At 37.3% G+C, this 14,641-nt stretch overlaps 1 protein-coding gene across 6 annotated transcripts in view; it reads left to right on the forward strand.

The window, feature by feature from the left end:
* CDYL (chromodomain Y like) overlaps window positions 1-13,702 on the forward strand; it is a 106,807-nt gene extending 93,105 nt beyond the window's left edge. For 5 of the 6 annotated variants that reach the window (XM_030510567.1, XM_030510589.1, XM_030510559.1 and 2 more), the window contains 5 exons: window positions 3,673-3,929; window positions 4,524-4,696; window positions 6,251-6,461; window positions 10,653-10,796; window positions 11,821-13,702. In XM_030510567.1, coding sequence (XP_030366427.1) covers window positions 3,673-3,929; window positions 4,524-4,696; window positions 6,251-6,461; window positions 10,653-10,796; window positions 11,821-11,979 — 944 coding nt within the window. In that variant the 3' untranslated portion in view covers window positions 11,980-13,702. The other variant, XM_030510550.2, reaches the window with a different exon arrangement.
* The last annotated feature ends 939 nt before the right edge of the window (window positions 13,703-14,641 follow it).

Genomic DNA, 14,641 nt, shown 5'->3' on the forward strand with positions numbered 1-14,641 from the left:
GGTAAAGTGAAGATGTATGTTGCAGAACTTACTGCCAAAAGACACTTCGGAAGACAAAACCATAGTGGTTTCAAAAGTAAATTGGACAATCCCAATGGGAATGAAGATTTAATTATGTGGGCTTGGGCGCAGCCAATGGTTCTGGACATACAGATTTTAAGAATTGCTAAATTTCTTCTGATGGCTGGAGTTGGGGAAAATACTCAGTATGTTCACACCTCCCATCTGCCTGCGCTTGTTCCTTAGAGATGTGTGCTAAGCCTTTCAGAAACAGCCTACTCTGTCAGACAAACCTTTGAATGGAGAGTACCACCACTAGCACAGGTGTAGTTGAAAATAAGCGTGCAAAAGAAGCTTAGCTGGCTTTGGAGCACCTGCTTGGATGTGTCCCAGTGTTATCGGAGGGAGGGAAGTGTTTGTATTCAAGGCTTGCTGTGTAAGCTAAACTGAACTTCTCAAGAATTCAGGAGGCAGTAACTGTGAGGCAGGAATAGCTTAGAGAGGAGCGTGGGATTTTAACTTTTGGATTGTTGTGAAGTTGCGTGTTACTTGGTTTGGTTTTAATTCTGTTTATCTAGATGTCTGGCATCGTGCATTTTCATTGTTATCCCACTCATATTTTGGAGAGGTAGTTTTTTTCCCTGTCTTCTGCCAGTGGAATGGGAATGAAGATACATTTGCTGTTCTGTATTTTGTGTCTTTGAATAAGACCAGTTCCTTTCATATCTGTTGGTTTGTTGGGTTTTTTTCTCTTCCTCAGGAGAGCAGCTGCATGAAAATGTGACTGTTGTCAGGTTCTGATCAGCAGCTGCAAAACCAAGTAGTCCTCCTAATTTCATTTTGCATCTGTATGGCGAAGCTTTGCGCAGTAGGAGTGTGTCTTCAGCTTTGAGAAGATCACATTACATTAATAGTTGGCATTGGAAGGGGTTTTGTAACTATACCAGCAGTTTGTTTACCTCTTAAACAACATAGTTCTGCATTAGTTGACAATATCCAGGGTAAACTGCCTTTTTTCCAAGCCCTTATTGTTTTGGAAGGCTCAGTTTGAAAGAGAAGGGCTATGTTTTGTTTGTCTTTGATACGATATCTCCACTGGTGTATTAAAATGCAGAACTGCTTTTGGTTAGTTATGAACACTATAAAATACAGTTGTAATTAACCTGAAAATAAGTAACCTCGATGCAAAATTTTCATGCGAGGGAATCTGTGGCAATACAGTTAATTCTTCCAGTCTTAAGTAGCCTAAAAGTGTGTTTACAAGATTGGATGTAGGAGGCTTCTTCCACCGAACTGCAGCTGTCCCTTGTTTGTGGTTTGAAACTGCAACTATTGACAAGTGCAGGCAGAGTTTATATAAAAAATCAGAAGGCCTCTTGCCAATTCAGTAAGCATGAAATGTGGTGTGTGGTGTTTACATCTTGGTCTCTTTGCCAAAAGTTTTGTCTCTCAAAGTGTATAATCATTGCCGCTTACATCTCAAAAGTAATTTTCTGGTATTTGAGTATGTCTTTGGAAGTATGAGTCGTGGGAAAAGAGCTACGCGCAGCTCTTATACAAGTTTACTGAGTCTTGGGGGTTTTTTTGGCTTAGTCTAGTCTATTGTACTCTCCTGGTTCTCCACTTTTTTCACTATGGCTAGGGCAGAAGCCATAAAATCTTGTATCTGGTTTAGAAATTAGAGGTGATTTCAATTGTTTTAATTTACCTTTTCTATGGAAAAACAAACCATTGCAGCCATTTTTCCATTTAGTCTTGTGTTCCTAATGAAACACAACGGTGCTGTTCCTGCAGGTTCTGAGTCCTTTTAAAGGAATGTAATCAACATAATGTAGTTTAGAAGGGGAAGGTATCAAAGACATCCCTCATCAGCTTCTTATTTGGTCTGCATCAAATTTTGATTTCTTCTCCTGAAATGAAAAAAATCATTTGATAAGAGGTGAAAATTCAGGAATAAATATGAAATTTCTGTGACAGTATTTAATATATTAATTTTCCTTTTCATTTTGTTTACCTCTCTCTCTGATGACAAACTGCATTCACTTTAAACAATTTAAAAATCTTGAGTTGTCTTTAATTTCTTCACAAAAAGTGCTAAGGATTAAATGACTAATACAACAATAAAGACTCTAAGAAAGGAAAATAAAACCTTATTATTGTACAGCTCCTTTGACAGACAACTTGCCTAATTAATCAGAACAGATTTATAACCAAAGATTCATTTATTTTAAAATATTTGATATAAAGACTTCATTTATATCTGCAGGCAGTTCCTGAAATACAAACAGAAAAAACCCATATAATGGTCTAGGTTTTAAGTTAGTTTTTCTCTTAGTATCTCTCTCATACTTCATGTGGGTCAACATTTGAATACAGTTAGAGTGTAGTGTGGAGATATAGGATGTTCCAGTTATTTACATGAGCCTGGTTAATGTCTTCACTGGACATGCAAGTGTTTGAAATGTTTTGGTTAAAGCCCACAGCATTGCATATTATTAGAATGTTAAAAATGCAGCTTCTTCAGAAAAATAATACTGAATTAAGCAAGATCCATCAATGGCATTTGATTAACAACTTGTGGTTTAACTGTACTTTTTAAGACATCATATGCCTGATGTTCTGAAGTACCTGTTTGTGAGACAAGGGCTGTGGGTTTCCAGTAGGTTTTAACAGACTCAGACCTTGGTTTTCAGGAAAAAGCTTTCAAAACTTTCCTATCCTGCAAGACATTTTTCCAACGTGTTAACCCTACTGCCCCCTCCCCCCATACATACTTCCATTACTTCAATCTGACAAATTTTATGGAGACTTTATGTGGAGACTTTAACATACAGATGGATTACAGATCTAAGATGTTCTCCTATTCTCTCTTACAAATGCCAAGTATTTGGTATTCTGTTTCTAATGTGGAATACAGAAAAACCTGTCCCTTCTGTGTCATGAGGAATGGGCTGTTTACTTGCATGCCCTCAAATTCTGTCTATTTAAGTAACTGGGAACTAGACCAGAAAGACATAATGCTCTATTTGCCCATTCTAATAGCAAAAATTGTTTAGACTTGAGAAATATCTCATTGTCTATGAATCCATTAAAATATCCATCACTGCATGGGTCTTGTTTTCCTCTCAAAGAAGTATAGTCAGTATTTCTTCGTTTTCATTTTCCTTTAAAGACTGTTATGCTTTATATGATCTTGTCAATCAAGTTCTTTATTTGGCTTTTTGTGTCATTTTCTTCCATCTATTAACTTCTTGTGGCATTTGAAACAAAAGGCTTCTGCTTTCTCTTTGCAATCTTGGTGCTGCTAGAGGAGTTAAAGATGTTGAAAAGGGAGAAAGCAGAGCATTAACCTACTGAAGCGCATTGGTATTAGGAATGCTAAATAAACCTTTCCCTCCTTCTAAAAATAAGTATATGATGATTGGTCTGTTTGGCTTGTTTAAGATGTATTTTCTCACAACTGTAAAATAAATTTGTTGGATCCCTTTGTCACTTTAATTTTGCTCTGTGCATGGAGTCTATTTCTGTAACATTTCAGTTCCAGGGGACTGAGTTTCATCTTTACTATGTGTTCTTAATATGACTAGCCTGTTATCACGCTAATAGGGATTTTGCAACTGTTGAGCCAATATAATGTAATTACTAGAATGTTATTGTCTAAACTATTTCCAGGTACATCCACCTTTATGGAAGCATTAGCAGCCAATGGTACAACCAACATACAGACATCTGTAACAGGAGTGACAGCCAGCAAACGAAGGTTTATTGATGACAGGAGAGATCAACCTTTTGATAAAAGGCTACGTTTCAGTGTGAGGCAAACGGAGAGCGCGTACCGGTACAGAGACATTGTTGTCAGGAAACAAGATGGATTCACACATATTTTGCTATCGACAAAATCATCTGAAAATAATTCACTAAATCCAGAGGTCAGAACAATTCTGATTTTGGGGGGAAGGGTGCTGGGGGAGTTCCAAGTCCTTGTCTCATTTATCCCTGTTATTCAGGCACAAACGTACACAAAACAAGATTCACGTTGTTGCTTGCATGATGTTAAACTGAATTGAATTACATTTCAAGTCAGTTGTTTAAGAACTGTGTTATCTGAACACGGAGATGTACTGTCTTTTATAAGACGTGGTGATTTACGAAGTGCAACCTGAAACGAGCTTTAGCCTGAATTAAGGTTCTGGTTATTTCTGAACTGGTTGCATGTGCCACCTGCTGTCCAAATTACAGAAATGCTGAATGAGAGCTTTAGTTACAGATAACGTCTAATAGATCTTTTCTTAATGATTTCATTATCTTTGTCTAATTACATTTTTGAAATGCAAAGCTTCTAATACTATTTTTTTTTTTAACATTCTTATTTTTGGATAATGAAAAAAGTGAACTTTTCTGATATGATGGTTGAGTGGATCCTAAGGAGAAATTAAAGCTCTCCAGGGGGAGGAGGGGAGGAGAACAGTGTGCTACTTTTTAATAACGGAGTAAAAAGATTCTAATGAATTTTTGATTTTCAGGTAATGAAGGAAGTCCAGAGTGCACTGAACACAGCAGCTGCAGATGACAGTAAACTTGTTCTGTTCAGTGCAGTTGGTAGCATTTTCTGCTGTGGTCTTGATTTTATTTATTTTATACGGCGCTTAACAGATGATAGAAAAAAGGAAAGCACTAAGATGGCAGAAGCTATTAGGTATGTAAGATCATCAGTCGTCTGAGTGGGTATTCTTCATGTAGTGGGGCTTGTCCTATCTTTTTTTATTTCAAAAGCCTCTAATTCAAGAAGATCTCAGACATCCCCCTGTTATGTGATATATTGCGCTGCACTTCTTTATACTCCCTGTCCCTTATTTGGGTTGCCATTTCATGCATTGCTATTTTTACTACTAAAATTTAACTATGAAAACTGTTAGTATGGTAATACTCCTCCAGTTGAAACCAATTTTAAAAGATTTAAACAGCTATAAGGCTTCAGGAAAACAAATTTAACACATGCAAATACAAGATATGCATTGACTGTGTAACTTACTTAGTATAGTACATCCAGAGCAGTGGGATGATGGATATTTTAGAGGAGTAGACTAAAACTAGTGACCATCATCCCAACACTAGGTACCAAACCTAATATTTAAAGAAAATTAACTGAACTACTACATACTAGAAGAATATATATGGAAATAAGACACATTTTAATGGTACAAACAAGTAGCTTATCATTTGAACACTGGTTTTGAGGGCCTGGGCTCTAGGATTAGCTCTGTTATGCTTCCAGAGCATCTATATTCCTTCAGAGACCAATGTTCTGTTGTCATTATCAATATTCATGTCCCTAAAAAAGGCCTTCTAACATGTAAAGCCTGTTTCATTGGCGGCACATTTGGCTCATAGAGATGACATTAGGTGAGGTTTGTTGTTTTTTGGTTGGTTGGCGTTTTTTGTTTTGTTTAGTTTTTTCCAAAGGAAATGTTTCAGTCATTCCATGTAAAAGTTGCTCATGCAGTGACTTCAGATGCAGCCAGAGGACAGAGGCTCTTAACACTGAGCTTCTGTCACTAGTTTTAACTCAGGCTCTTCCAGAAGCCTGATTTGTCACGTATTATTCATTGTTAAGAAAATGGATAAATGTAACTTAAAACCCCCCTTCAAACATAGTAATGGTATTTTTCATACATATGCTAGAGATGGTTCTCTCTGGAATATTCAAACATGATTAAAATTATCTTGAGTCTCTGGATTGGGAGTGTTTGTGTGATGGATTGCGTAAGATGGTTCCGGAAATTTTTTAGCATTCATCTACTTCAGCTCGCTAGGATGAGTTGAGCGTGATAACCTGTAGGGATGGATGCAGTAGAGTAGAAGTGTTCTGTTTCACTGAAATGCAAAAACAGCCATTGCAACACAAATTACTGGCCCCCAACTAGTCCTGGTGCCGCTGTTCACCGCCCTCTGGGCCAGCCATTCAGACATTTTTCAGTCCTCCTCACTGTCTGCTCATCCAGCTCATACATCAACAGCTTGACTGGGAGAGTCTTGTGGGAGACAGTGCTGACTGCCTCACTCTGAAGCCTGGGTAGACAATACCCACCGCGCTCTCCTCATCCAAGCTAACCATGTCATCAGAGAAGGTTATCAGGTTGGTTTTGAAAGTAATGTTACTGTGGAGATGAATTCTTACTGAGTTTTCAAGGGCTGCTATATTTTACACTCTCTAAATACGTAGTGAGTGCATGTTTCTGTTTCTCTTCAGGAATTTTGTGAATACTTTTATTCAGTTTAAGAAGCCTATCATTGTAGCAGTAAATGGCCCAGCCATTGGACTTGGAGCATCTATATTGCCTCTGTGTGACGTGGTTTGGGCTAACGAGAAGGCTTGGTTTCAGACACCATACACTACTTTTGGACAAGGTCCGGATGGATGTTCATCCCTTACATTCCCTCGGATAATGGGCCTGGCTTCTGTAAGTAGCTTGCAGAGTAGGGACAATGCAGTTGTGGAAAATTTATCCAGAGTGATTTCAAGACTTTTTACCTTTGCTGAGTTGTCTTTTTTTCTCTCATGAAAACCTTTCATGAGAATCCAGTATTTATAGCTTCTCTGCTCCATGCTGTTGCACCCTAGTCTTCACCTGCATGCACAGAACCAAAAGCAGGGACCTAATAATCCCATGTCATGGGCACCCTTAACCCTGACAGTGGCAGAAAGGTTATACCCTACATGCCAGGACACACCTTCCTTGCTGTTGCCTTGTAAGGACCAGCCACCAATATCTTGCACTCAGCACAGCATCCAGGCATAGCAGAGAACGGGCTGCTCTGCACTCAGTGTTGTTACACCGCAGAGCTCTGTGGCACCAGCTCTCAGCAGTCGCCTGCTGATCTGCAAAATAAGTAATTCTGCTTTTGTGCACTCGCTCTCAAGAAATCATGTCGAACTTGATCTCTGCTGATGTTTCACACTAGTGCGTTATGGAAGAAATAGCCCAAATCACCTTTGTGAAGGGTTATTTATTGGTGGTTTTTTTTTTTCTTTAGTCTTTGGAGTCAATTTCCAGTATTGCTGGATTGAAAAACGGATAAGCTTTGCATTGCTGCTGAAAACATAAGCCACGTGTTTCTTAGTATCCCTTTTCTTGCTTTCCAATTAGATGTAAAATCAAATGTAACAAAAAGCTATTTAAAAATGTCTTACCTACATTCTTTTCATGTTGCTTTTATGCTGTATTCTTTGACCTCTGCCCCATTCCAATTTGAAATTGAACAGTAACAGTATGAAACAAGTGCTTGTAGCTACACCTGGTTTTCCTAAATTACTATTATAAAAGCAAATTTTTTTCTGTAGATATTTATTGATTTAAAAATACAGATTTTGATACATTAAAAGCATCAGTTTCTAATGCACTTGATCTAGTGACTAACTGTATGATGTCTGGATTTAGTTATTAGAAGAGAACAGAAAAGGTAACTGAAATAGATTAAGAGTTGTAAGAGTAGCTTTAATATCTTAGCATGTTTCAAACAACTGATTGTTCCTTTCCCTTTTTATTTGGCCATCCATCCATTCATCCATCCATTCCATTCATCCGCGTTCTTTAGAGACTTGTGGTTGTTGCTTTTTGTTTCTTTAGGAAGATGTACAAAAAACAGAAGCAGCTCTTCCCTAGTATACTCTTTCATGTGTGTTTGTGAATGCTCTCATTTTTAAATATAAAGATTTAAACTCAAAGCTTCCAGTGGCAACAATTCCATAGTTAGCGCGGTAGGGGACGGGGGGAAAGTCCACTGTTGTACTATACTCGACTCTCTGCAGGGTCAGTTGTGGCTGGTGAGCAGCTCTGTTGTGGAGGGGTTTTTCCACAGAACACGTTCAACAGAGGTCATTATTACAGGCTATCTGAAGCCCAGACCTTAGGATTCAAAACCGATACTGTATTGAGAATACCAAGGATTTTAGAAGGATTCTGAAACTTGACTTTTGAAAATAATCTATCATAGAGATTAAGGTAGTGCCTGTTTGGGGAGATCTGTTATTGTGTGTCTGCTGTGGAGTTCTTGGTCTGGTTTTCTGGTCCTGGATCTAAAGCCCAGGAGCCACGTGCTCAAGCTTCCCACGTTGGGTTTCCCTGCCAGTCTCCAGCACGCTTGGCAGTATTTCTTATGCTTTTCTGTCAGTCAGGAGACTCATTTCTGCAGTGCCCGCAGTCCACATCACAGACAGGGGCTCAGGTGGTACAGAGCCTCCTGATCATAGTGCAAGAGAGTCAAGATGCTCCTCAGCAGCTAGTGCCTGTCAGCTCACACAGAAGTTCCCCTGTGAGCCTCAAAGCACTTGCTGTAAATGAGAGACCAGAGGATGTCCCTGTGAAGTTCCTCTGCGGAAGGAGAAGACCAAGTAGAAAATTACGGTTGTTAATGAGAATCTTATATTTATGAAATATTTTTATCAATCACCATAATTTCTATTGCTGTATTGTATGTCTTGGAAAGTAACCAAGTGTGTTATTTTTCACAGCAGACACAAGGTGTGATTATTGGATTAAAACTTGTTTAGCAGTGGCTTTCCAGCACTGTTGTATATAGATCAAAAGTGAGGATGCCAGAGCAAAACATTTCCCTTCAAAGCCCGTCAACTGTGGACACCCATGGGAGCACTCATTTCATGAGAGGCTTTCTGTTACTGCTGTTACAGCTGGCAGAAGAGAGGCACCTGCCTCACTATCACTTGTGGGGTTTCATGTTGCTACGGAGTTCTAGAAAAGAAAATTAAGGTTTTCTAGCATTTGTTTTCACCCTGGGTGCCGAATAGACATGTGAAGAATATGCAGACCTGACCAGCTGATTTAAATTTCTGACTTTCCTAACTCCAGTTTGATTGATTTCACATTTGGATCTTTTAAAATTATTTTGGAATAAGTTTGGGTTTTTTTCCCATATCTCCATAGGAAAATAATTCCTGGGTTTAGACAAACTTGTGGATAGCACAGATGGTTTTTTGCTAGTGTTTCAGGTTATTCACATGTAATGTGGAAAATTAGGAGAGTTGTGATAGTTAATAAACCTTATATATTTGATTTTGCTTTCAGAGAAGGTAGAACTATACAGGCATGTAATTTGTATCCTTAGATTGAGGCTTGGTTTTTTTAAACTGATACATGTGAATCCCAACTTTCCATATTAACTTCTGAGAGATGTGCTGCTAATGCATTTTATGGACTGGGAGTCAGCAACCCAACTGCCAGTAGAACCCAGACTTTGTATTTTGTTACAAAGGGGCAAGTAACAGATCTTTGAGTTTCCAACTTGCTTCATGTATAAAATGGCAAAACTAGGAACAGTTCCTACAGCAATTAGATCATTTGAGATCCTTAACTGAAAGCTGCTGTAACAATTGCCAGAATTTCCAATATTAGAAAACATTAAAAACCTCCAAATTTTGTCCTCAGAAATGCTGCACTTGTCAGGTTCAGATGTTTCATAACAGCCTCATTTCCCAGATTTCAAGAGTCCAGTGATGGTTTCGGCATATTTTCAATATAAATTAGTCATAAAGAAACAGTCCTACTGATTTTTATTTGGCGTTTTTGAGGTTGACAGTTACTCTGCCTTTATCTTCACTGGACGTTTCCATGCAGATGTCACTGCAAACAAAATGCTTAACTATGTAAGAAACTTCATTAAAGGTAGAATTAAAGTTTAAGTGTAAATGGTTGTAGGATGAAACTTTAATGGGGAAGCTGATAAATAGTGAAGTGTATGAAAATTACAAATAAAAAAGATCTAGAAAACTAGAGATGACCTTATTGCACAGAATGTAGTACTCTGTTCTGTACCTTTAAACTATGGACAGAGCTTTTAAATACTGGGTTGGGGTTTTTTGATTAGATTGCTAAATCAGCTTTTGAAAGGATTTATCAGTTCCACATTGAACTCCTGAATAAAATGGGAATGTTTATTTTCCATGGAATTTGATCAGAAATTGGACTATATCCTGCTCACTGCAGTGGGGTTTGGAGGTCAAATTCTAAGATGATCCAGGTAATTTAAATGTTGCATTATAAATGAAATACTGCTGCAGACTTTTGAGCAGTGCTGAAAATAAACCACTTTGAGTATTCAGGACTAAAAACAAATTTAGTTGCAGAAAGTTACCTGTTCTTTTCTACCAAGACTAGCAGTTCCCAGGAGGTCTACTACCAAAACTAGGTTATCTTTATCATTTACAGATAGATTTTTAGCAAAGGTTTCATTGCTGCAACTAACACTATTACAGAGGGCAAGCTGATGTTTTCATTGCTGTTTTATAGACCTGCCAGGCATTGTAACCTATTAGACATAGTTAATCAAGTGAGCAATACTGCAAGATAGCTAGAGCTAATGAATGCTCAGTAATGGGAAATGACCAAAGCCAGGTTCACATTTAACCCTTAATCATAGACCTCTGCTTTTTTGTAATTGCTGCCATAGTATAGTGACCACCACCAGCTGCCTATCTGCAGGCAAGTCTTCTGCTTTATTCATTAGAAGTTGGAAGAGCTATCATAAAACTATTTCAAATAGTGCAGGCATTTTCCTTATTTGTTTTGGATGTTTTTTCCTTTAATGAGTTTTGTCTCATTACATTTCATACCAGAAGTAACTTTTTATCCCTTCAGGCCAATGAAATGTTGTTCAGTGGAAGGAAGTTGACTGCACAGGAAGCTTGTGCCAAAGGACTCGTCTCTCAAGTGTTTTGGCCAGGAACATTCACACAAGAAGTAATGGTTCGAATCAAGGAACTTGTCACATGTAACTCAGTTGTAAGTTTCCTTTATTTTCTTGCAATACATGGTTATGATTAGATTAATATTATTAATTTAATGTAAGTATTACTAGACTACATCATTACATCCTTCTAAAAAAGACCATTTTCATTGAAGTAAGTACAGCATTTTAGTATAGCACTGTCTTTTAACACATTTTTATGTATCTTTATTTCCTGAGTTTTGAGGACTGCTTTTTATGTTTGTATCCAACTCTTGTCATATGCCACAGTACATGTTGGTTAAGAACTTGAAAACAGCATTGGACTCTTTACAATATACTTGTGTTTAACATAGCTGCCTAAGTACAACTTATTCTAATCAACAGCATAAACAGTTGCCTTCAGAACTGCATGGAAATCTTGAATTGAGTTGTAATTTAATGTCTTGAGTTATAATATAGATTACCAAGGAAGTAAATGCAGTCTTTCGCATTATGTTGAACTCAGCTTTACAAGTAACTCCTAGTGCATACGTAGAACCGTGGAACAGTTTGGATTGGAAGGGACCTTCAAAGGTCATCTAGTCCAACCCCCATGTTTGCACTACTGGCTGCTGCACAATAGCCAAAAAAAACACTATTTGATCTTTTCTTACGAGAAGAGATGCAGTACAAATTAACTGTTCTGTGCATTGGAGATTTCAGGTTTTGAAATGGATTAATAGCTTTCTAAATGGAAAAGCAAGCGAGATTTTTCAGCCTCCTTTAAATGCCCAAGATTGTCAAGGTCTGCCTGGTTATTGGACCAGTTCTGGGTAACGGTGTTATGATTAGACTTCAGCAAAATGGAGTTGGAGTTTTCTCTAGTTATCAGTATAAAACCATATATATATATTTTCATAGTTACAGTTTTACTATTTTCATAATTTCCACATTTTTGTGTACTTGTTAACTGTGAAACATTTGTTAGGGTTGTAGTATGATAAGCTATGTATGATAAGCTTAGGTTCATAATCCACATAACCTGTAAGTACACCTGTAATACTAACACAACAAACACCCCTTTTTTTTTTGGCCTAGGTACTTGAAGAATCCAAAGCTTTAGTACGGAACATCATGAAGGTGGACTTGGAACAAGCAAATGAAAAGGAATGTGAAGTTTTGAAGAAAATCTGGGGCTCAGCGCAAGGGATGGACTCAATGTTAAAATATCTGCAGAAGAAAATTGATGAGTTCTGATGAGATGCCCATTGACACTGGAAATGTATTTCTTGGACATCGGGGCAAACAAAATGTGCCCATTTAAAAAAACCTATATAAACTAACCCGTTGCTCAGCTTGGGAACAGGAGTGGACACCCTCCCCTTTTATTGTCAAGGGGTTTAAAAGTACTGTATCACTTAAATTTGAACAAAACTCCTTTCTCCCTGATTGTTACATATAGATATACACACACACACACAAGTGTATGTGTGTGCATATATATGTCTTTTATATATATATATAATGTAATATGTGTGTGAGAGTGTGTATGTAGACACACACACACAAGCTAAAAAAAAAAAAAAGATAGAGTGCACTACCAAACATCTCTTTAAAGGCTCTAGTTTTTGTTATCTTTGGCTAGTACTGTATCAAATAGAGAATGGATTAAAAAGTGAATGGTGTTGCATTATTTTCTGTGTGGCAGGGAAGTCTGGAATAATGCTTTTCTTGTTCATTAGATTACAGCATTGAAACGGGTATTAGCCAGCCCTTACTTTCACTGCCCAAGGAGTCAGCTAAGATAGAATGCCTTGTCTCAGAAGAAGGTTGAAATACCTCAAGCAATGGAACATTCTAAAATGTGGGGGAACTAAACCCTGTTAAGCTTACATCACATATATCCCCAAAAAGAGAGTGTGCTCAGGATGATTGCTAAGAAAACACTCTGTCCGGTTTTGGGGAGAGGTATAGAGGGGTGGGAGGAAGAGGGCAGGAATATGTTTAATTCTTACCCAGATAGCATGAAGAAACCACTGTCTCTTAGGGAAGGGGAATGAGGGGAAGTGGGAGGGAAATGGAAGGGGGAAAGAAAAAAATAAAAAAGAAAAGAGCTTGTTTTGCAGTATTAGTGAATCACTGAATATCTTATGTATGAATATCCTAAGTTATAAGTTAGTTTTAGTGGGTTTTTTAAAAGTCTCTCTGGGTTTGGTTTTCTTGTTTTCTTGTTTTGGGGGTTTTTTGTTGTTTCTTTTTTTTTTTTTTTAAAAACTACGTAAGTGCTTCTGTTGCTGGGTGAGAATACTACTTTATATACAGTTTGGGTTTTGGTTTTGGTTCTTTTTTCCTATTTGCTGGTTTAATTGATGTATTACACCAAAAATGCATTTTATGTTCATAAATTTTAGGTTCACTTAGAATATATTATTTAATAAGTTAAAATTCTTTTGGCACACTATTACATAAAAAAGAAAAAACTCCTTTAAAAAAAAAAAACCAACTACCTTATATTAGATGTTTAATGTTCTTTGTCTATGCTTTTTTATTATTTTAAATATACACTATATACAGTATGGTGTAAAAGAGTGCCCTGTGTAAATAGACCTATTTTGCATTCCTTTCAGGAGTGGTTATTGATTCCTGACTGCAGATACCTTTTATTACTTGGGTATCTGTGCTTGCAATCTTATTGAATGTATTATGAAGAATGAAAAAGAAATCAAACCTTATTTTTGTACAGTTTTGAAGTTTTTACTTGGAACTGACCCACCTCCCCTTCCCAGTGGAGAGCTGTACAGTGTGTAAATCTGCCTTTACCTTGGATTGGTACAGTATTTTTGCATCTGTGGGACCTACTTCTTCGTTCTTAGTAGTTTGAACTATATATAAACTGTACAATCTGTAAAGTTTTTATAGAATAAATATTCAGCTGTGAAAACTGGTTAAATAAAACTAATATTTCTTAACACATTTTAAATGTGGTTCTCTCCTAGAGTTGTCTTTTTCAAAGACATTTCAGTTCTGATTTCAAAGCAAGAATTGCTGGAACAAATATTGCAAATGACTTCAATATTTATGCTTTATTTTGTTAATCTTTTATAAGCTCTTAATTTCCATCAACCGAAAAGTTGAAAATTAATTTATTGGTGTTAACTATATAGAAGTTTTCTCCTAGAGGAGGTGGATGGGCGAAGATGACATAGAGGTAGTCATTCTGCTCTCAATTACTTTGTTACATTTCTAAAATAACATTCAGTAAATGTTTCTTTGCAATCTCTTAAAAATGGGTCATTTTCCCTACAATGCTGTGGTAAAGTGAGAACTCCTTAGCTGGATTTGGTTTTATTGAAAGGGAGAAGGAAAGATACCCTTACCTACAGTTCTGTATATTTAAACCATGTGGAGTTCGACTCAAATTTATATAAAGATCCCTCCTCTGGCATCTGTAAGAAGCATTTGGGCATAGATTGCACCTGGTTTGGAGTCGCAGCCTCCCAGCAGCAGTGGTACTTCAAAATGGCTTTTCTACGTTGACTTCTAGTACTGACGTGTGAACAACTTGTACCTGGAGAATTCTGGAGTATCATGAATTATTGGACTTGGGTGCAATGCAAGAACATAGAAACAGTACCTTTCTGAATGGTGCCCTATAACTTCTATATACTTTTGTAAATAAGGAAAATGTTTTCCCCAGTTTTTCAACTCCTTCAGATATGAAAGCAAACTGTGGCACCAGTTTGGGTGTCAAAAGTCTAATCAGTGGCTAGTAGAATTAGGAATTAATGTTATTGGAATACAAAATTCAGCTAGCTTTAGCCTTGCTTAGTCCTGATGCCCCCGTCTCCTGTCAAGACTGTCTGCTATCTTGATTGCATGACTATTCCCTAGTCTGCATCATTCCTTACGGAGTGTATAG

The sequence above is a fragment of the Strigops habroptila genome, chromosome 1, assembly GCF_004027225.2.
Source record: "Strigops habroptila isolate Jane chromosome 1, bStrHab1.2.pri, whole genome shotgun sequence".
In the NCBI taxonomy this organism is placed as follows: Eukaryota; Metazoa; Chordata; class Aves; order Psittaciformes; family Psittacidae; genus Strigops; species Strigops habroptila.